The sequence below is a fragment of the Clupea harengus genome, chromosome 10, assembly GCF_900700415.2.
Source record: "Clupea harengus chromosome 10, Ch_v2.0.2, whole genome shotgun sequence".
NCBI classification, from domain to species: domain Eukaryota; kingdom Metazoa; phylum Chordata; class Actinopteri; order Clupeiformes; family Clupeidae; genus Clupea; species Clupea harengus.
This window is the reverse complement of record NC_045161.1, coordinates 26,187,384-26,209,788: the sequence shown is the minus strand read 5'-3', so window position 1 is coordinate 26,209,788 and position 22,405 is coordinate 26,187,384. Positions and strand designations below refer to the sequence as shown.

The 22,405-nt window shown below is 43.8% G+C and overlaps 1 protein-coding gene across 2 annotated transcripts; it reads right to left on the bottom strand.

Moving 5' to 3' along the window:
• Positions 1-547: 547 nt before the first annotated feature.
• On the bottom strand, positions 548-20,622 carry sh3gl1b (SH3-domain GRB2-like 1b). 2 transcript variants are annotated; one of them, XM_012821805.3, is made up of 10 exons: positions 20,322-20,622; positions 13,033-13,101; positions 11,053-11,125; positions 10,484-10,627; positions 8,457-8,590; positions 7,159-7,317; positions 6,130-6,236; positions 5,694-5,827; positions 5,125-5,172; positions 548-2,188 (listed from the first exon to the last, which is right to left on the bottom strand). In XM_012821805.3, exons 1-10 carry the CDS (start codon positions 20,364-20,366, stop codon positions 1,995-1,997), a joined length of 1,107 nt encoding a protein of 368 aa, XP_012677259.1. In that variant the 5' UTR covers positions 20,367-20,622; the 3' UTR covers positions 548-1,994. The 2 variants fall into 2 exon arrangements, with proteins under 2 accessions (XP_012677259.1, XP_012677262.1); XM_012821808.3 differs by lacking the exon at positions 5,125-5,172 and having other exon boundaries at positions 20,322-20,619.
• Between the last annotated feature and the right edge of the window lie 1,783 nt (positions 20,623-22,405).

The window sequence follows — 22,405 nt, the reverse complement described above, 5'->3', positions numbered from 1 at the left end:
AGGTGTTTGCATGTGGTCGATTGCATTCGTCTGGCATCAAGCCACATACTGTACTCCAGTGGCCACCATTGGGCTCTTGCAGTGAGTGCACTGCATTCCACCCTTTTCAATGGCTCTACTTTCAAACGAGCACAAACACAGACAGCCAAAAGCAGATGTGCCACACAAGTCTCTCGTCCCCATACGGTTAAGATCACAAAGACCTTTTCACATCATACAATCCAGGACGAGTCACTGGCAAGTGCTATGACCGATTACTATGGGTTAGAAGAACAAGTTAAGTGTCACTTAACTCAACATGAGGATATGAAAAAGTCTGACAGCAGAAATATGCGGGGTGTGCGTCTGTACGACACAGACGTACGTAGGTTCTCACCCATTCATGGTGGGGAAGGAGGTAAGAGACACAGAGACACTGCCAGCAGCATCAGGTGCACTTCAGAGCAACAGATAAATTAAGCGACAGTCTGACAGACAGACTGACTAACAAGAGGCACTCAACACACAGGCAGCTAATGGTAACAAGGCAATCAGGTCACGAGATTTCATTACACAAATTCTTTTTTTTTTTTTTGGCTCGTACAAAAATAGACCAATTAAAAGACATGAGTATCATGCACATTAGGGGGGAGAGGGGGTGTTTTGTGATTTCAAAAAAATGTGCAGGTCCCCCCCCCACCCCCCACCAATGTATAATCTTAGTGTTTTAGTCTCAAACTGTAGTGTGATGACATTGTAGGACACAATCTTTCTCTAAAGTAATTGAGCCGTCAAGCCTACACGTTGACACATGGAAGTCCCTTCTACGATCAATTTCAACATGAGATCCAAGGTGCAAAACGAACAGTTGGTGCAATGAAATGCTATTTTAGGACTCATTTTCAAGCAAACAGTTTGACCCAAAGGGCATTTACAGAGAGGACCTACCCTGGGTGTGCACCCTGTGGCTCAGACATGCTTAGCACTCCAGTTCTGACACATAAGAGACTAGCCATACTAGCACGCTAACCAGCTAACCTCTACAGAGCATAACTGCAACAGATGTCTTTCAGCTAACTGGTAGATTGGCAAGGATCAGTGGCTCAGCCTGCCCAGCAGGGGGTGCTAGAGGTGCATGTGAATGTTAGCTCCACTGGGCACTGCAGACTGGTGGCTTTGCCTAGAAAGACAAAGTGGCCACATTTCTGCACCACCACTGTCCGAGTGCCAGGGAGTCCCAGAAGCTGTGCGACAGCTCCCAAGACACACCAGCCAAACGGAGGCTGTCCTCCCCCACCACGAACCACATTCCTGCCCCATAAATCCTACAAGTTCCAACCACAAGCAAATGTTAAAATAGTTACAGGGACACTGAGTTTACTCCAGAGATCCTTAGGGGGAAGAGACCCAACAGCCTGCCGTACAGAGGCTTTTCTGTAGATATCTGTAATGATAACCGACTAAAGAAATCACCACAGCACATCTTCCTTGGCAGAGGCTCATTTCAAATCTCCTCGACTTGACTTGTGTCTGATTTCGGGATACCTCTGTGGTACAGAAAACGACATACAAAATTTCTAGGTTAGGGTTAAAATGTGTATGAGTGTGTTTGTGAAGTCACGTTTAGGTCCATTTTCACTTGCCGTCAGTCCATCAATCATCGTCCGTTTTTTTTTTCTTCCTCAGATGTGTTAAAAATGTTTTTTTTTTCTTCTTCTTCTTCTTTGTTTATTTATTTAGTTTTTATCTTGTCTGTGATGGAATGTGAGAAGCCACCCTTTTCCGGAAGTTTTCCTCTCTTGAGAGTCTTGGTGACAAAGTGCCAGAGTACAGGTTACAGTCTTCGCCCGACGGCCGTGGTGATGAGGATGAGTTAACACCGAAGACTGCTTCAAACGGGCTCCTCATTTTCCCTCCCTCCTTCCTTCCTTCCTTCCCTCCCCCCCTCTATCTCCTTCTCTCTCTCTCCATCTCCCTCTCACCCCCTTCTTCCCTGTGTCTTCAGGAGGAGCGCCTCAGTGAGGCAGTGGGACAACCACCTCCACGTAGTTGAGGGGGAAGAAGCCTGATTGGCCGCGCAGGGCACCCTCGTACCAGTTCTCGTCGATCTGATTGGTCAGGGTGATGATGTCGCCCTCGTGGAAGCCCAGCTCACCCTCGTTCTCCGGCTCAAAGTCGTACAGCGCTTTACAGCACGCCTGGTCCGAGACTGCAGGAGGAGAGAGAGAGAGAGAGAGAGAGAGAGAGAGAGAGAGAGAGAGAATAGAAAGATGGTTTGAAAATAGGTAATGGGTGAGATGGGAGAGTGATGACAAGAGGAGAAACGAGAACAGAAACTTGCAGTGTTGTCTTCAGACTGTCAACACAGAGGAAAGATCTCTCTCGCTCTCTGCTCTAGCTGTCCACCATCATGACTACTATGTGTGACTGACGACCTGGTGATGCAACGCACTCCAAAATGGTTAGACACAAACACAGGCCAAAACTGTATTAGTCTGAATGTGAAGTGTGATACACTGCAAGCCGTGTTAGTCTGGAGTTTTATCACGCCCGGCTGGCTTAGTCCTCACACAGTTAGTCTGGACCTGGAGTCTTCACAACCGCGGGGATTAAGAGCGCAGTAATGCGGCCTGGCTTATGTATTTACGTGCTTACGTTTCTGCGTAAAAAGCGAGGTTAGACACGAGGCCTAATCATCTGGACTAAAGTGAGGACCGTCGCTCCCAGCACGCCTGCCCCTGCCTACATTCTCACTTACACCCAAACAGCAGGTCACACGCTCGTGTTAAACCAGCCACCAACTCTGCGCTCGCCTCACTGAAATCACATTAAGTCAACAGATTCACAGGACAGGAGCCTGGACCAAAACAGGTTTATTTATAGGAGTAGCACAGAGAAACCCATACTCAGTAACACCGTACTCGGGATCTAGTTACATGATGTTAACACCTACATAAAGGGCTGTACAGAGAGTGTAGGCAACACACATTAATCTCATCTAATAAAATGAAATAATTGTCAGAGTGGGCCTTGAATGACTAACAAAAAATTTCTATAAAAGCACCGGAAATTAGCGAATTAGTCTGTACAACAAATAACTGCAAGCAGATATACTGTTAACTGAGCCAACTACCACTGCACAATTTCAACTATTACGCATTGCATCTATGTAACACAATCTTCAAAACAGAAAGTACAGAACACAAATCTGATATTTTTTCATGGCTAAAGTGCTATTATTCCAAGGCTGTTCTAAAGTGTATCTTTGTTTATATACACCCTGCCACTTTACAAAAAACAACAGCCAACCTAACAGGCAATGCTCAGGCAATGTGTTCTGAGGGAAAAGACATTTAGCCCTTGGGACCTCAAGAAAAAAAGGCCAGCAATAAATACACTAGTTGACTTCCATTGTCTATTAAGATTTAATGTCTTAATAATAAAAGTGGTCATAGTAAAACTGTTCTCCCCATAGTGTCAGAATAGAGAAACCCCAGCGACCACCACTAGGGTCCTCTCCTCTCCTCTCCTAGTATGCATCTGATGGCCTCGCTCACTGCACTCTGCTGGGGTCATTCTAGGAAAGCACAAATGGGTGAAAAACAAAGGAGGGGCCTTTTCCACAGCTGTAACATCCATAAACAGGACAGAGGGACCGAACGAGGAGGGTCAGCTAAAGTCAGTAAGGTAATTTAGTAAAGGGTAACTTCATTTTTTTTTTCTTGCAAACACGTAATTGTTTTCTCAGAACATCAAAGCCTGGAGGGGACTGTAGTGTTTTTTTCTGTTTGGTGAACTGGGCTTAAAGTAACACCATGCAACAATATGACACTTTTTGAGGTATGGTTTTATAGGCAACTAGCTTTGGTACCATCCTCAAATTCATTTTGATAGCATATGGTCATGTGAAGGACAGAAAACACCCATCTTTCCCACTAGCCATCCAGGATATGCCCTATGTAGTTCTGTGTACCGGGATGGAATACCCTGCATAAATGGAAGAAAAGCTTTCACAGCACGACATTTCCAGCTATACTGCCAGAAGACACCAGTTAGTGACTTGGCAAGCTTCTATCCGTGTCAACTGGGCTGCTGGTGGTGTTTGCAAGGTTTTTGCAGGCCTTTTAGTTAGTTAGCTTGCTAGTTTTGGAACAGAACTTCTTATTGCTGCTTTAAAACAAACCTCTGAGAGAACAGCTTTGCCACTAAACCCTATCTGAATGAGCAGACTATACCATATGCACGATTACGGAGAACAAGCACAAGCATGAGAGCCCTCATAATGTTTGCATTACTGCCTGCCAGGAACTGAGCTCTGCACACTGACCTTCCAACACTGCACATTCCATGAGATGCCCTCCGGTGTGGACCAGAATTACCCTTTTTGCCCCGGTTGCCCTTGCACATTTCTAATTCACTTTCCAACTAATAACAATGTCCTGGCTTCCTGCGGCGTGGCACAGTGTGAGGACAAGCACGCATTTCCTCTGTTACATGTGACCTCTGCCATGTTTGTTTCATCACCTACGCTGGGACTGCCCCTAACAGCTAGTAGTATGATGGTGCAATTCCACTCTAAACAGGAATGAGGAAAACTGAGTGGGATTAACCATTAACCATGCCACATGAATTAAAGTGTGTGTGTGTGTGAGGGAGAGAGTGTGTGAGAGTGTGTGTATGTTTTAACCAACTATGCCTCCTCAACTCTGCCAATACTAATTTCCCAATGCATGATTACATTGCTTATTTCCACAGTGCAATCCCATTATGGAAGCAGGACGCAGTCAGCTGCAGGCGCTGACCAGGGTTTTCTGTTAGACGTTCGGAATTAAATCAATTGATCATGCTTCCCACCAGTCCAGATTAGCTTTCAATCAATACAGATAATACAAGCTGATTGGATGACCCCATTTTCCCACCATTAAAAATGGGAATTTAGTTTTTTTTTTTCCATTTGCTCTTAGAGGCATTACTATAACAGCCAGGCAAGAAGCATCCTGTTGATTGTGGAAGCATGCTTTTGATTTAACACCCTTCACAAGCTGCTGTCCATAGCTTGTCATGAAGTGTGTTTGCCAGCCCCCTTTGCCCTTTGCACTCCCCTGTTCACACGCACAAACGAAGGCACTTGCGCCTCTGACTCACGCGGCCTGGGTTTCCGTGTTGATGCTCGGCCAAACTGGAGGTACGGGTCTGATGAGATCACAGCAGGGGGGAAACACAGAATGAGATCACTGGCGAGAGGAGCTAAACAACTGGCAGCTGCATCCTTTGACCTACCCGTTCGCTCCGTCTCACCCAGCCACACACACACACACACACACACACACACACACACACACACTTGTGCTCACAGACGCAGACATACCATCACACTCACTTGTGCACATGACAGTGAGTGCGTGTGTGCGTTCACACACACACACACACACACAGCCAGGCAGTCTTGTCACGCCCTGCCACCAGTTGACAGCAAGAGGAACAAAGCACAATGTGCTGCTCTTCTTCTCCTCCTCAGTTCTGGAGGAAGTCAGAGGGGCAACTAAAGGCAGCCGAGACTCAGAGCCTGCGGATGCCCCATGCTGCCTCTACCCTGCGGAGGCCCCATGCTGCGTCTACCCTGCGGAGGCCCCATGCTGCGTCTACCCTGCGGAGGCCCCATGCTGCCTCTACCCTGCGGAGGCCCCATGCTGCCTCTCAGCTGTGCGCCTTACCTGAGTTGCGGGCAGGAGGAGGAGCTACAGACGGAGTGAAGCCGCCGTTTGATTGGTCCGGTTCTGGAAAGTCGTAGACTGGTTTGGGCTTAGGGATGTATTCCCTGCGGGGGCGGGCCTGTGCCTCCATTATCCTGGAGAGGAAAAAAAAAAAGTTAAATAATAATAATAATAATTATTCAATTTAATTTATAACGCACTCTATATTCACATGAATCTCAGAGTGTCAAGTTGGATGACATTGAACTTGCACAGCAAAGACTGAGCATGTGCCTTAGGAATAATTACACTTAATGCACGTCAGTTGTTTTGTGTTTATAAATGGCTAGATACAGACAGTAAAATGCTGCTTAAATTATATTTACTTTTTCCTGAGATTGCCTACAAAAACCATGCAAGTACAGATGTGAGCGCACGTGAACATGGACACACACACCTGTCTTTGAGCTTCTCTGATAATTCCTCCAGGATCTGCACGGCCTGCCGGTGATACTGCACCTGGGACTCCACCAGGGAGGACAGCTGGCTCACCTGCTCAATTTGCTGGAAAAGACGCAAACGCAGAAACACACACACACACACACACACACACACACACACACACACACACACACACACACACACACACACACACACACACACACACACACACACACACACACACACACACACACACACACGAAACATCTCGTTACCAAATATAAGTGTCACAATGAGAGAATATGTTTATTTAGTCAGATTCAATGTCTGCCTCAACACACTCACTATGGTAGAAATGTCCATAGGCAGTTTACCATTTACCATCATTGATATATTCAAACTTATATTGATCAAACTTTACGGATTAAACTTTGTAACCGGATCTGCTTCATACGGCTCTTGATAGACAAAAAATAAATATAGACTCTATGGTAAGCGACTGAGCCCATCACAAAAGAGATAGTATCTTTGACGTTGATTGGCGCATTTGCTCAGCAGAGGGTCCAATATGAGTGTGGTGTGGCACGGCGCAGTTTGTGCCATTCAACGTGCAATGGAAATACAAATGAGCTCGGCGCGGCCAAAAGTGCCAATGGAAAAACCCTACAGGTGTAACAAACCACAACTCGCACTACTGTCTCTTCAAATCACATGAAAAAAAAAACCTAGCCTTATGCATTTAAAAAAATCAAAAATTGTATTTAAAGACTAACATACTGTGCAATATCACTCTCTTATAGGCAGTGCAAAAGGACGGCCGAGAGATTTGGTTACATGTAATCCTATCTGAGGCATGTGGGTACAAGGAAAATGTTTCCACAGCAGATGGCACTGTAAACCCTCAGCAAGAGAAAGTCAAGGAGGAGGAACAGCAGGAAGAGAAAGAAGAAGGAAGAGGAGGAAGAAAGAAAAAGGAAGATGGAGAAGAAAGAAAAACAATCCTCCTCTTCGCTCACACATTCACAGAGAGAGCACAGGTACTTACATCGGTTTCCAGCAGGTTGTACATGCTGGTCTCGGCCACCTCCTTGGACTCGTGGAACTTCTCCAGAGCCTGCTTCACCTCCTCGTCAGGGATCTTGCCCTGCCGCTTCTTCTTGTAGTCGTAGTCCAGACGACGACCCTCCAGCTTCTTCAGGTGGTGCTGTAAGCCAGGAGAAACACATTGCCTTTACTATGAAGGACTAGTACCTTATGGCAGTGCTGTGAAAGCACTGTGGCATGGAGAGCATTATTTTTATATACACACACACACACACACACACACACACACACACACACACACACACACACACACACCAACTTAAAAACACAATACTGATATACATTGGCACCAGTATGTTGTCTATATATCGTCTATATCAGTACTGTGCTTTAAGTTAGTTTGAATATAAATATAAACACCTGCTAAATGATTAAATGGTGGCATGACTGCTTGGACTCTCCATTTGCTCTGTTTGTGTCTCAAGTGTGAGGAGACGTGCAAGCAAGTTAACCAGAAACCTTTAAGGCATGGCGCTCTGTTTGTCTCAAGTATGAGGAGACATGCAAGCAAGTTAACCACTAACCTTTAAGGCATGGTGCTCTGTCTCAAGTATGAGGAGACATGCAAACAAGTTAACCACTAACCTTTAAGGCATGGTGCTCTGTTTGTGTCTCAAGTATGAGGAGACATGCAAGCAAGTTAACCACTGACCTTTAAGGCATGGTGCTCTGTGTCTCAAGTATGAGGAGACATGCAAGCAAGTTAACCACTAACCTTTAAGGCATGGTGCTCTGTGTCTCAAGTATGAGGAGACATGCAAGCAAGGTAACCACTAACCTTTAAGGCATGGTGCTCTGTGTCTCAAGTGTGAGGAGACATGCAAGCAAGTTAACCACTAACCTTTAAGGCATGGTGCTCTGTGTCTCAAGTGTGAGGAGACATGCAAGCAAGTTAACCACATGACATTTAAGGCCTGGTGCTTGCGGCTAACAGCAAACGTAGACTTGAAGTGTCAAATTCTTGGCCGCTGCTGCACTGACTGCTGCACGCAGTGGAGAACAGCTACACTGAGTTAGAACGGAGCAAATAGCAAGTGGCACGGTCACAGCACCATAGCAACCTTCCACACGGCCTCTGGTACGAAAGAGGGATGCGAGAAGTGGCAATACTGTACTGTACACTGAAATGTATTCATTTTTAGGAAATGAAACGAGAAGTCAGAAATGTCACCGAAAATTGAAATTGTGCTACTGTGGTACGTTTGTCATATGACAATAAGTGATGGTGTGTGTGTGTACCTGTATTTCCCTAATGTCTTTGTCATATAGTCCTTGCAGGGGATCAATAAAATTCTGTTTGACATCAATATCAAGAGAGTCCTTGACCTCAGCCATCCTCTTCATGGTGTCCCCAGCATCAATAAGAGCACCACCTGAAGCACAGACAGCACACGAGTCAAGTCACTCAATTTATACACAGCTTTATCAAACTGCTACATAGACTTCACAATTCACTTTACAGAGAGCTTTAACAAATCACATTGTGGGTTAGCCAGCCAGCAACTTAACGTGTTTCCAAAGCTTACATAGGCTACGGCAAAGCTCTTTCTTTGAATGGCTTTGAAGGGCTAAGTTAGGCCAACACTTTGACCTAGCCCCCGCTAGATCTGATTGTTTAGATATCATGTCACTCTTAATGGAACAAACCTTTCAAAATGTTTTCAGAAGGGCGAGACTGGCTTGCACATGCAACAGACAGGCTTGCATAGCAATGACCCGTTTTGATTGGCTATAGCTCAGTGTCTTCTCTCTCAAATAGAAACAGAATAGCAATGGTGTAGTCTGTTACAATAATCTGATGCTTTAGTATTATATCAATATGATGCAACATTACATTATATTAGTCTTTCATTTGTGTATTTTTGTCATCCCTTCTCAGAAAGGGTATAAGCGCCTAACTGTACTCCACTGTTAAGGGTATGTGTGCTCCTGTTTTAGCATTGGTATAAAACGGCTCATATGAAATCATTCTCTCAGTCATCCATGTCCTGTCGTACCATGGTCTCACTCAGCAGTATTACTGCCCTGGAAAAGCAACTGAATTCATTTTCAAACTGAATAATGATCATTTCTATGGTGTGCTTTTAATGATCAAAGCAAGTAGTCAAGTCGACTTTATTTGAAGTTAGTTTTAGTTTAGGGTCTACTGTAACTGTAGCTTTAGTTTTGGGTCTACTCCCGACAATGGTAGACTAGTAGATTATAGATGAATAACATTTGAGATGGAGTTTCATCTGGTGTATCCACCTCGGGACAGTTTGAGGAGTATTTCAGGATGGTTGGAGCCCTGAAGGCTAGATCATGGACTTCAGTAGCTAAACACTCAAGTATCAATATTATCAGACCCTTATTGTCCTCTCTTCTGGTCCACACCCACATACATACACAAACACGACCAGCACAGACCATATTTACCATTCCTTAAAACCTGCGTCATATTTGCTCTGCAGAAGTGAAAGCAAGATATCATTCTTTTAATTAATCATATCATTGGCTACACCCTAAATTCATGTTTTTCACATTCAAAGCCTTCAACTATGCACTCACACACCAATACATACACACGTTAGTCTGAATTCACAAATGTTGGTGTCCTTGCTATATTTGTTGCCGGCCACACTCAGACACATAAGATACATAAGTGCATGTACACTAGGGGTGGGAATCTCTTGGCACCTCACGATTCGATTCGATTCCGATTCAGAGGTCAACGATTCGATTCTAAACCGATTCTCGATTCTAAACCGATTATCGATTATCAATTCTAAACCGATAAAACGATTATCGATGCATCTCAATTTTTAAAACATTTGAGTTTGCTACTTAGAGTCTCAAATCACTTCCTACTTTGTGTTTGATAATTAAAGAAAATCAACAGATCTATTTTTTTATTAGAGAAAAAGTTTTTCCTTGTCACAATTATGACTTTCTATGAACAATGCAAGAATCGATGCAGCTTGCATTTCAACACAAAATGAATGTGAAAAAAAAAAAATTAAATAAAAAAATCGATTATGAACTTTTCTGAATCGAGACAGAATCGTTCTAAAGAGAATCGAGAGAAATCGAAAAATCAATTTTTTCCCCCACCCCTAATGTACACACACACACGCACACATGTGCGCGCAAGCAAACAAACACACACACACACACACGTTAGTCCACGTGACCTGGAACAAAAGTTCTTTCCCAAGTTTGTAGCGGTCCTGTGTTGAACACACACACATGTAAATACATAAGATACATAAATGTTAGCTCGAACGCACCAAAGTTGGTTTCCTCTCCGAGCTCACGGCCGTACTTTCCCATGCACTCTCCCAGCAGGCCCTCTGCCTGGGGGTATCCAGGGTTCTTCACCTGGCCACGGATCTTTGACATAGTGTTCAGCATGGAGAGCTTGGCCCGGGACGCTGTGGTGTACACACACGCAGACACACACACACACAGGTTATAGATTGACGAGACTACATCAGAGGCCTGCGTTATTGATATGAATGGTCATCCCCTAATGACAGTGCTCTGGAACAAATTTTGGTCCCATCTAGAGCCGATCCGGCCCAGACATAGAATTATAACTACCATAGAATTATAAAGAGCAGAACAACCATAGAATTAGAACAAGCAGAACGGCCATTCCTATTCAAAGCAACACTATTTCTGTGTCAAACCCAAAGAGTAGGAGGCAAATTAAATTGATGGGGGCTCTCAAGTATTTTTCGATATTGAGCGTTCCATAAAAAAAATGATGCATTATGTAAATAACTTACAGGCACCCATTCTTGGCCAGATGGGTTCCAACAGCAAGCTGTTACGTGGACCTGCTGGAAAGTCTTACCTGGGTTAGGCTGCAGGTACTCTGAGGTTTTAGAGATGACCTCCACCACCGTTTTGCCGGTCACATCTACTTTCTACAAAACACAGGGGGGGGGGGGGGGGGGGGGGTGACATCACTACTGGAGAAGAACCACCACAAAAAACACAAGTAACTAGGGCACAGAGGAAAACAATTTCAGAATGATGGCCAGCAACATCACGGACGTCTTTGGCATACAAACAAATCTATTTCTCTTAAGGGACCATGCACACATCTTCAACGTTTTTAGTCAGTCACGTTTTGGTCTAGATTGATTGTGTGTGTGTGATTTATAGTTATAATGAGCCCATGAGTGGAGAGACTGTCACTGTATAAACCATCTGGGTACGCTGGTTCACCATAATAAATCAACACCATAAGCATGCCAGAAAGAATTCTCAGATTTTTGAGTCCTTGAAAATGCTGTGGAGATAAATAATTTTGTATTACATAATCGTGAGGAATGAGCATTTTATCTGATTTTTTTTATTTATTTATTTGAAGAAAAACAGCCTGACACTTTTATCTCCCCAGCCTGGCCTGCAAAGACACACCAGCACATCTGCAGCCGTGCCAGATGTAGGTTAAACTTTTCCTGGATAGGGCCTGCATTCATGACATGGCTGAACGAGGCAACACAAGGTATAACAGTTAGTTCATTTGTTAGCTTGTTCCCGTCTCTTTCTAGATCGTTCTCCTTCTAGTGTTGAAAGTGCATTGTTGGACAGAGATGGAATGGAGCATATGGAACAGCCATTTGGTGAGATACATAATGGAACAGATGGCAAGATCTGATCACACATAGTCCCATCAAAGAGAATCAAACAGGAAATGCCGTATGGGAGGATTTTAAGGTTTAATATTGACCAACTCCACGGCCTATCTGACCCAGTTTACAGTGAGCTTGAAGTGTTGCTTGAATTTGAGAGAGAGCAGAGGGACTGGGTTACTCCTGCAAGCAGAAAGTCAAGGGAACATACTGTACACTCCACCCCGCTGTCAACAGTGCAGAGTGGCAAGACCAGGTGGGAGGTGTAAAGACCACACTCTGACATGAGAGTTATTCTCACACACACACACACACACACACATGCATGTTCCAGCACTAAACACAGTGCTTTAACATGATAACATGCAGAGTGCTGCATGTGAAAGCTAGCAGAACACTCAGTAGCCTCCGCACCAGAGCCCCCTTCATTTTCTGCTCTTATGGCTTAAGACTAAGCCTAGTGACAACTGAGCAACAATATAAGGCATGACCCTGTGATAAGGGGGCGATTGGGGGCGGTAGGCGGTTGCGGTGGTTGACAACCCACTTTCACTATGACTGTACTAGAGCCATCAGCTCAGTGTGTGCAGTCTAAAGCTGTGGCCTGTGGTAACAGAGCCACTAGTGCGACATACCACACAAGGTTAACGAATCAGACTAAAGTGGTGATTAACACAGTGGTGACACATGGATCAATGAGAATTTAATTAGGTTCTTATTAGCAAGCGTTCTAGCAGCCTTTTGTCTGCGGGACCTTTGGGTGACAACACTAAACAACACAGAGTGACTAATTTAAAAAGATATGATTCAGCAGGAAGGCTTAGTCACTCTTTATTGTGCATCAGGTGACAATTAGACAAACAAACACTGTGAGCATATCTAGTCATGCTGGGGCCTTTGCTGGGGGGCTTTGGGTCCTTCAAATGAAGGCAAAGAGAAAATCTCCAAGTTTCCTCATCAGAAAGCATGAAGCATTTTGAGATTTTTAATTGCAAATGTGTCATTCTGTGTCAGTGCACATGTACTTTGCAGGCGTTCATCAATTTGAAATAGCTGGGAGGTCAGCCTGCTCCGAGTTCAGTAAATAACGGCCACAGCACGCAAACACACACACACAGAGGAGGCAGGGCTGTCTGTTGCTGGCCAACGACTGTAACTGACATCCATGCTCGCTTGCTGGGGATTTTACTCACCCGCTCCAAATCTTTGAAATCTTCATCCAGTTTGGTTCCCTCTGCGCCGCCAACCTTCTCACTCACCATCTGCGCAGAGAGACAGAGACAGAGAGAGAGGGGGAGAGTCATGCTTTGTTGTGGGCAGAGCTAGAGCAGAGCCTCCATGACTTGGCACACAGTCTCACTCACACAGACAAACAACACAACTAGCTGGTTATGTAAGTTCTGTGTTGGTGCCGTTGTTCAGATGATGCTCCTCATAGTTTAGCTAACAGCTCAGAATAGCGACAAAGGCGGCATTAAACAATGACATCAGACGTCAAACGGCCGGCACTTATTAAATCAAACAGAGACAGGGAGAGAGTGGGAAGGACCTAAGGGGCAGTGTTTCCAACTGCAAAATTAGACGTTGACTAAAAGCACAGGTTGACACATATTTTAAAAGCAGAGTCTGCAATTCTGGTAAAAGGTTGTTGATATTTGAGCTCCACAGCCAATCAAATCACACCCCTCCTTTCCATGCTCCTGACGTAACATGCTTTTTTTAGTTTGTTTTTTAGTGCACACACTGAAATGGACAGTTAGACGAGTGAGGACCAATTTGGTAAATTTGACAAAAAAGGTGTTTTGGATTACAATCGCGGGAAAGTAGCTGAGAAGAGTGTGTGTGTGTGTTAGGCCCCGAGTGGCTGGTAAAATATGAGTTTTAGACAGAGTAGTGGCTAGTAAAATATGAGTTTTAGACAGGGTAGTGGCTAGTAAAATCTGAGTTTTAGACAGGGTAGTGGCTAGTAAAATATGAGTTTTAGTCCAACTCATATTTTGGCTGGTTAAAAAAATGTTTTTTTTTTTTTTTTATCTTAGACAGTGGTTGGTAACCAAATGAGCCGAGACTGGGACCAGGGGCCTGAACATTATCCAGTGGGTAAAGCATTCCCTACCACCTCTAAGGTCGAAGCCAGCAAGGCTGATAACAGCCCAGATCACAAACACTTCACACACAGCAAGGGGCCTGTATAATTGTCAAACAGAACTCTGACAAGTGCAAAGATATTTAACTACATAGAGTTGATACAGTGGTTGCCCATCCAGAACTGGGCAGCTCATATTGATAGTTCATACCAGCACCTCAAGAGAGTCTTGGGGGTAAAGAAAGGGTCAACATCTGTATGGAACCAAACCATTTCTAATATTACTCAGTCATCAGCTAGATTACTTTATCCTCAATGATCATCATGCTTAGATCACTGGAGGTCATGTGGTCAGTTACTATAAAAAGGGGTCCTGTAACGTTAACATTAAAGCAACACTATGCACTATCCACGGAAGAGCTTTGTATCGTCATATTAACTCTCCTACTGTTTAGTTTGAGAAGGAGCCGAGGATTTCGTTCACTCCATTCAAAGTGACTCAATATGCCCCTTGCATCAGTCTTCTGCACTCTTGTGACGAGCGTTTAAGAAGCTTCACCAAATGATGCAACAACCAGATTTTAAGATATCAAAACGAGTTTGCAAGCAGTTGGCGTGAAATGTCAAACGTTACTTTAACCATCACAAGATATTTCACATCCACATGCAAACAACTACAAAGGTCAGTGTGCACAGGGATACGAGATAGAACCCTGGAGATAGCAGCTCGTTATCCTGCACACCAGAGCCAGAAGGAAACCAGAGACCAGTTCATCACTTTAGGTCTGGGAACGTTCCCACCTTCGGACAATAGTGTTGCCACCTCCAGAGACACAAGATCTGCCCTGCTGATGTTCAAGACAAGGATGCTACTGTTTCAATGTACTAAGCCTGCCCATCTTATAATATAGCCCACAGACACACACACACGAAAAACACCTTCCAAAGCTAGCGCTCTGTGCAGTGTACACGTGCGAGGACAGTATGCCCTCCTCCGTCCTGTCCCCCAGGCCTAGTGATACCTGACGTGTACCGTCCCGACTCTCAACTCACTACTTTCTTGCAAATTCCTTGCCAAGAGAAGCATCTCTGCACTGCTGTGATAATCGTATCAATATCTCTTTCAAGTTTCTTTAAGGCCCTGGGTGGCCCAGCGGCTTGATCATGAGATTGAACTCAATTCTTTGAGTTCAGTACGTGCAGAAGCAGGGTGTACTGTGCTGTGGTGTGCATACCTACACTGTTCTTCTGGGTTTCCAAACGCACTGCATAGCTGGAATAAAGCTCCGTGTCTGAACATGTCAGAGCCACAACTACATAACTGCTCAGGGAATCCTAGGCTTGTTTGAGAGGCGTGAGCAGTTCTCCCTCATAGTCACTCACACACAGAGGAGAAAAACAATGTCTGCCACAGCACCAAAGCCAGCGGCTGACTCACACGGATCTGGATCGGACCCGACCCGGAACCAGGCCGGATCCGTCTGGGACTCTGCTGCTCGTTGGGACATCATAAAGTTTTCAACAAACACATGTTGAGCGTGGCGTGTGTTTTTCTCCTCCAAGGCAATGTTCGTTTGAACAGTGATAGCGCTCATCGTGCTTTTCAAGTGACATCAGCGGATTTGTTAATTTAAAACACATGCCTTTTTTATGGAGAGGAACTCGGGATACACATACTACAGCAAGTTTTTTTTTTTTTTCCTTCACGTTTTTTCCTCTCACTTTTTTTTTTTTTTTTTTCCTTGAGCTTTTTTTTTTGGTCATCCATCTGACCGTAACAGTTGGATTTTCAGAAGGTTTTTTCTGTTCAAGGCAAACCACTTCCTTTCCTGTGAAAGACAGCATAGTGCCTCTCAGCACATTCTCAGGGAGTGGTCACTCCCCCATATGTACAAATGAACATCACAGTAACAACTGCTTAATGGACTGAGCTGGTTCAGCAAAACTGCAGAAATAAACCAAAGAAAAACACACCAGTTGTAATATGCTCCAGCACTCAAAACACAGTGTTCCTGCTGCTGTTGGGAACAGAGGCGTTTAGGCCAGGCAGTGGGTGATCTCCCCTTCGTTAGGGCCCTGAGCCATTATGGGTGAGATGAGTCTGATACAGTCTACACAGAGGCTTCACTCCACAGTAGGGATGCACCGATACCACTTTTTTACAAACCGATACGAGTACGAGTATTTTTATTCGTGTACTTGCCGATACCGAGTACCGATACCGATACTTCTTAGATTTGGTCTCCATGAAAGTGCAATTAATTTGGAGGCAGATTTTATTTTATCCTCTGCAGATTATGTCAAGCCTATAGTACAAAATTAACAGAAGGCTATCCCAAGCCAAAAATAAACAGAGCTTTCTGGTTTTAACACACAAAAAAAGCCTTCAAACAGACAATATCATCACATGAGACAAAATGCAAATATAACCAGATAAAGGCAATTCAATTTGCTGCATAGTTAACAACACAGTCTGCTTAACAAAAAGTGAACAGAACTATTACTGGATTAGCACAAGAGCACATTTCAGTTACAAAAGGATCAGAAGAATCTCCTGCTCAAGTACACAAACAATCACTTAACCTATGTGGCACAGTCTTTCTCTCTACCTCTCTCTCTGTGGTGCGTGCGCGTTTTTTTTCTTTTGCAAGACGTCAGTTAAGATTGGTTGCTTCGGTCTTGCGCCACTAGCATCAGTGAACGCTGTGTACTTAGCACTATGGTGTGTCTTCAGATGTTTAATCAAATTGCTTGTGTTAAACAAAGTACTTTCCTTTCCGCCCCTCCACACCGTAGCAGTGCAGATCTTACACTGTGCCTTACTCCTGTCGTCGTCATTTATCTTAAAATGAGCCCAAATCGCCGTTAAGGCAGCTCAACGGAATTGCTAATCGCTAACGAGATGCTAGCAGCTAAATTTAGCGAAACCTGTATACTGAAATACTTTGACACTATGACAAACTTTCCTAACACAGTCAAACATCAAGCAAATGCAACACAAGACGGCAAATAAGCTACTTACTAGTCTGGCAGAGAGTGGTAGGACAGGTAGGACAATAAATCACATTTTGTGTCAGCATAGCCCGGCCAGTTTGATTCAGTGAAATACTGATGAGTGGTATCGGTGCTTGGTATCGGCAATTCAAAACGAGTACGAGTACGAGTATTTTAACGAAGTATCGGCACCGATACCGATACTGGTATCGGTATCGGTGCATCCCTACTCCACAGTAAGCAAAGAATGGCTGTTTGTATAACTATGACGAAAGCAAGAGTCAGGGCACGGAAAGGGATTCATTATTTAAGAGGTTTGGTTTATCTTTCTCTCTCTCTTCACACGAGAACTGAAGCATATCATCCAAATGGCTTTAGCTTATGGGTGGGTGCTACCATTTGATAAAGCCAGGGTTGTAAAACTTGAGGCATGATGCAAACATGATACACAAACAGCTCAGCGGTCATAGGTCAAACCCAACCCAAACACAACTTCTTTCCCATAAGGCCAGAGGATAAGAGCCATACGGCAATTGCCGAAACAAATGGAAGATTTCCCCTGTTAGACCATTGCTCACTTTGGTGAACATTAACAACAGTTAACCCGGAGAGAGAACAAAAGCGAGGTTTAGAGACGGGAGGGCCTGGTCACATGAATGTTTTTTTTTTACAACTGCACTCCGACAGAAAGAAAATGAAGTCACTATGACACAGCCTCACGCAGTTTGCATACGTTGAAGGGGAGGAGAGGCGCTGAAGCAGAATCCCTCTGTGCTGAAGAATAGGGGGATTGTGATCAGTAAATGAAGGCGCACGCATGACCGTGAGTCAGATTCCTGCTCAACGACGCAGATTAACTCCCTCCAAAACACTTGCGATATATACAGGAAGGCATCTGTGTCAAGCTGCACGCAATCCACATCGATGACCAAATACATTACGCCATTTCATTGGAAATACACCATGCCAAAAATATTAACTACATGACTCCACGGACTCAACAAAAAGGAAACCACCAGCATTCGAGTCACTTGAGGTAACCCACCCAGGGGTTAAGAAGGGAAGGACCTGTTGTAACAGCAGCAATCATTTTTACGAGACGGTCAAGTAAAAGCCAGCCAAACTCAGCCCAATAGGTAGCATAACCATGGCAACCATGGCACGACACAATCTCTTTACCCGTTTAGACATTACCATATGTGACCTAGAAATTCATTGAAACCAAAATCACAAGCAGCAATGGAATGCCTAACAGCGTCTCAATCTAAGCATTCTTCCGTATGTACCCCACAGAGAAGTGGTACAGAGCACAAACAGTGCAATGGGGAACATATGGAAATGTGTGACTGCGTAGTTATGTGAGCGGGTGTGTGTGGGCGGTGGTGGGTTGAGGAAAAAGGAAGAGGGCAAGCGGAAAAACGGTAGTGGGCCTGTCGAAAGTTTTCATAAACTTACTACTGTGTTTAAAGATTCATATGAACCAGGAACCAATTTCAGAAAAACAAAAAAAATCTCTTCCTGCTTCCCAAAAACAGGAATTTGATATCCGATAGGCAAGGAAACCTTGAACTAACAAACTATGTGTCAAAGTAGGAATGCAACTTTCCTTGGGAGCCTTCCTAGCTGGCTCTGACATCTTGTTTTTCTCTTGAGTATTGATTGTTATGGTATGCTGGCATCGGCCCACTGCTGCACTGCAGTCCAATTACCCAGCAGGCCACCCGGGACCCTCGTCCATACGACTTCCAGAGAGCCTCACACTCACTGCACTGCCCTCCATTTCCCCCCAGACGGTCACCAGGCACTTACACTCTCCCTCTCTCTCTCAGCCCCTCCAGTCGGACTGACACATTTCTTTCAACGCTCCCCCCTGCTTTTATCTGCTCCCCAGGAATCTGGATGGGTTCCTGAGAGGAAGTTGGGCAAGAGAGCCCGCTGTCTTTCCTGCTGAGATCAGCACTAGTGGAGAGGAAGAGAGAGAGCCCCCGCCTCATCCTCACTTTTCCCGAAAATCTCAGGAGGCGTTAATCAGCTAAATGCAAATAGGAAATATACCCTGTGTTTGCTCACTAGTAGGAAATGAGCATATGTGTCACTTCACCGAGTTGGTCCTATTTACAACACACGTCGTACATATTTCATAAGTATCCATGATAATATTCTGTAGGCCGTCATAAAGTGTTTTAGTTCCATTATTGTGTCCTGATGTGTTGCATGCTATTCACCTGTTTGTCAACAGAGACATTGATTGACTTCCAATACTTATGTAGGTCAAACGCTTCACTATTTATCCAACACGCCTTCCATGGACAAGGGTTTTCATGTCATGATCATCTGAAGAACAGAAGCATGTCCCTTCAAAGTAAACTCATGGGACACAACCTTATGCTGGATCAAAGGAAAGGTCCTATGGTATTGCAGTACAAGAAAAAAAAAAGTCCTGCACCACTTTTCTGCAAATTACTGTAGCAAGAAACGTGTTACTATTGTTACTGCTTCTATTTAGTCTGGCTCCCGGCGATATTAAAACCGACGATCAATGCAAATGTATTGACAAACTTGAATGCCTTTCCGAAAATGCAACAAGACACCATTCCTCCCCGCAAACGTGGCAAATTCAGTTTAAAAGGTATTTGAGGTGGGTTAGGTGAAGTTCGGCTAGTGGGGGCGTTGCAATGCTGCAAAAATACCAAGATAGCTAGCTAGCTAGCAAGCACATAATTATTCCACAGTATACCGTTAGCTCCGCTCACAACAGGGAAAACGCTGCTAGCAACAGCTGGTTCTCTATGGTTGCAAATCAACCCCAGTCAAACTCGACACAGAGTTGGACCTTTCTAACATTCGACTGTTCTCTTACAAAATATCATGATTATTGATTGCTATCGCAAGATAGCGACCTCCCTTCAGCAAGAAACGCAGTTCGTTGAAAATAAAAGTTATGTTCCAGAGAAGTTAACTCGTTAGACAGACGGCCAAGTATAGCGACCATAAGAAGCACCATAAGACGCTCCAAGCATTAGCTAACTAGCTATCGCTATAGAAATTCACACTAGCAAAGTCCCAGTCGTGCAAAACAAAACCCAGTCATCTTATGTCAAATGAAAACTTTTAAAATGTTTTATGAAACCAAACTGTAGTGGAGAGTCGTGTAATTCAACTGTCAGTATGACTTCAACAATGACAACAAAGTTGATTCGGCAACAAGTTCGGCAACCGAGTTGTCTAACATTAATAATATGGCTAGCTAGCTGTAAAAATTGAAAATGTGCAGTTAGCAGCAAGCTTTCTGATATACTATCTGGCTAACGGTTCTATTGCGACTAGCTTGGAGCTATGCTAGGCTAACAAGATAGCGTTAGCAGTTGACTAACTTAGAAATGAAGAAAGTTATGAACCAACCTGGCTTGCTTTATAAAATTGTTTCTTGAAGCCCGCGACAGACATGTTGAGGCCTTCCAAACGTCGTTAGGTGTTACAATAAAATCAATGAAATGTCAAATGGTGATTAAATTTCTCATAGACTTCAGCTCCTACGCCACTGCTGCCCACAGCTTTCCCAGCAAGACATTACACGGCGTCTGATGGTAGCTAGTTAACGATGTCCACGAAGGCTTCTAGCTAGTTATGTGCGCATGAACTAAGAGGAGTCACAGAGAACGTATGAATTGCAACTGGACTACAGAAGCGGTTTTCGAACTGACGGAAGTGTATCCCAGTGACATACAGATCTACAAATGTGCTTTGCCCACTCCCTTTATATGCGATTGAATCAAATTTGAAGCGCTGTCAGTTACACTAGACAAGAAGGTTTTGCGACAAATTTACTCATGCACTCTGAAGTTAGTCTGAAATGTATAAAAACAAAACCAATATTTAAAACATCGAATAGATAGCGACAATATTCAGTTTTCTTTTGAATTGAAGCCGTAGGCCTAACCTAGTTGTTAAGAAAGTTTACATTCTGTAGGCTTATATTTAAATTATGTCTGTCTGTCTTCTCAATCTTAACCTCTTTACCATTCCTTTCATTTCCCTACCTGTGACCCCCCCCCCCCCCCCCCCCCCCCCCCCAAACACACAGCCTATGCACAGGCTACTTTCTTTTTCATATTTAGGTGAAAACATAACACATTTTGTCCATTAGTTGGATCAATATTTTTTATCCTTTATCCAACCATCTTTGCAAAGCTATTTGTTTCATTATTTTAACCTTTGGTTATTTAGACCAGAGAGTCCCATTACATTAGACACCTGTCACTGCCTCCAATCCCATCCATTAAAGGCTTTTAAAAAAAAACCACTTAAGGTTCTTTTGTTCTGTCATGTGTTTAACTCTGATACCTCCTACAAACTAGCCACAAAGCGTATTATTTGATAGAGAAAACGTTAAAACTAGCTTTGCGTAGTACTTGATCTTATTTGATCATGTTTTACATACATCAAAAACAGCATATTATACTTTACTTCTAACAAAGCACAGATTTTTAAAAACTTTTTTTAAATATTGGGATGTTAAAGTAACACTATAAAACACTTTTTGAGGTATGGTTTTATAGGCAACTAGTTTTGGTACCATCCTCAAATTCACTTTGATAGCTAATGATCAGGTGAAGGACAGATAAACACCTGTGTCTTTTCCCACTAGCCATCCAGGATATGCCCTATGCAGTTCTGTGTTTCCTGGCTGGAACCCCTGGAAGAAAAGCTTTCACATCATGACATTGACAGCTATACTGCTAAAAGACACCAGTTAGTGTGTTGGCAAGCTTCTATCAGTGTCAACTGGGCTGTTGGTGATGTTGGCAAGGTTTTTTGCATGCCTTTTAGGTAGTTAGCTTGCTAGTTTTGGAACAGGACTCTTTATTGCTGCTTTAAAAGGGGTTAATTCTTCTTAAGTCATTCTTAAAGTGGCTGTCCAGCACCTACAACTGGTGAAAAGTGGAATCGATAATAATAGTCCCATTCAAAAAAATCCTGCAGGTGGCAGTATTACACTTTGTAAATTCGGAGGTTGGGAAACGTTGTCTCGGATTCATGTTTTTCACAGTAGCCTAGACTCTATTGTTGGCGGACATGCTCAGGGGCGGTTTTTCCTACAGGCGGTATGGGCGGTCGCCTAGGGCGCCACTCAGAGGGGGGCGCAAAAAACTGCGCCCAGCAAAAAAAGAAAAGAAAAAAGAATTGTGGTTTTTTTTTTGCGCCCCCTTCTATATCTCCAACCAATATTTTGACATAAAAAAAAATTCTAACATTACAGTAAAATGAGCCAAAAATCGAAAACGGAAGGGGTACGTACGTCCTTGTTGTTGTCAGAACATGCAAGCACAGTGAGGCGTTTGGTTAGAGTGTGTGTGTGTTCAAGAAACTTTGAAGAACAAAATAATGAAGAGGCAAAAGCCATCCGGGGCGCAATTTAAGAAAGAAAAGAAAGGAAGAAGAAAAGAAACGTGCCAAGGAGAAAGGTAAATCCTTAAATCCTGTTC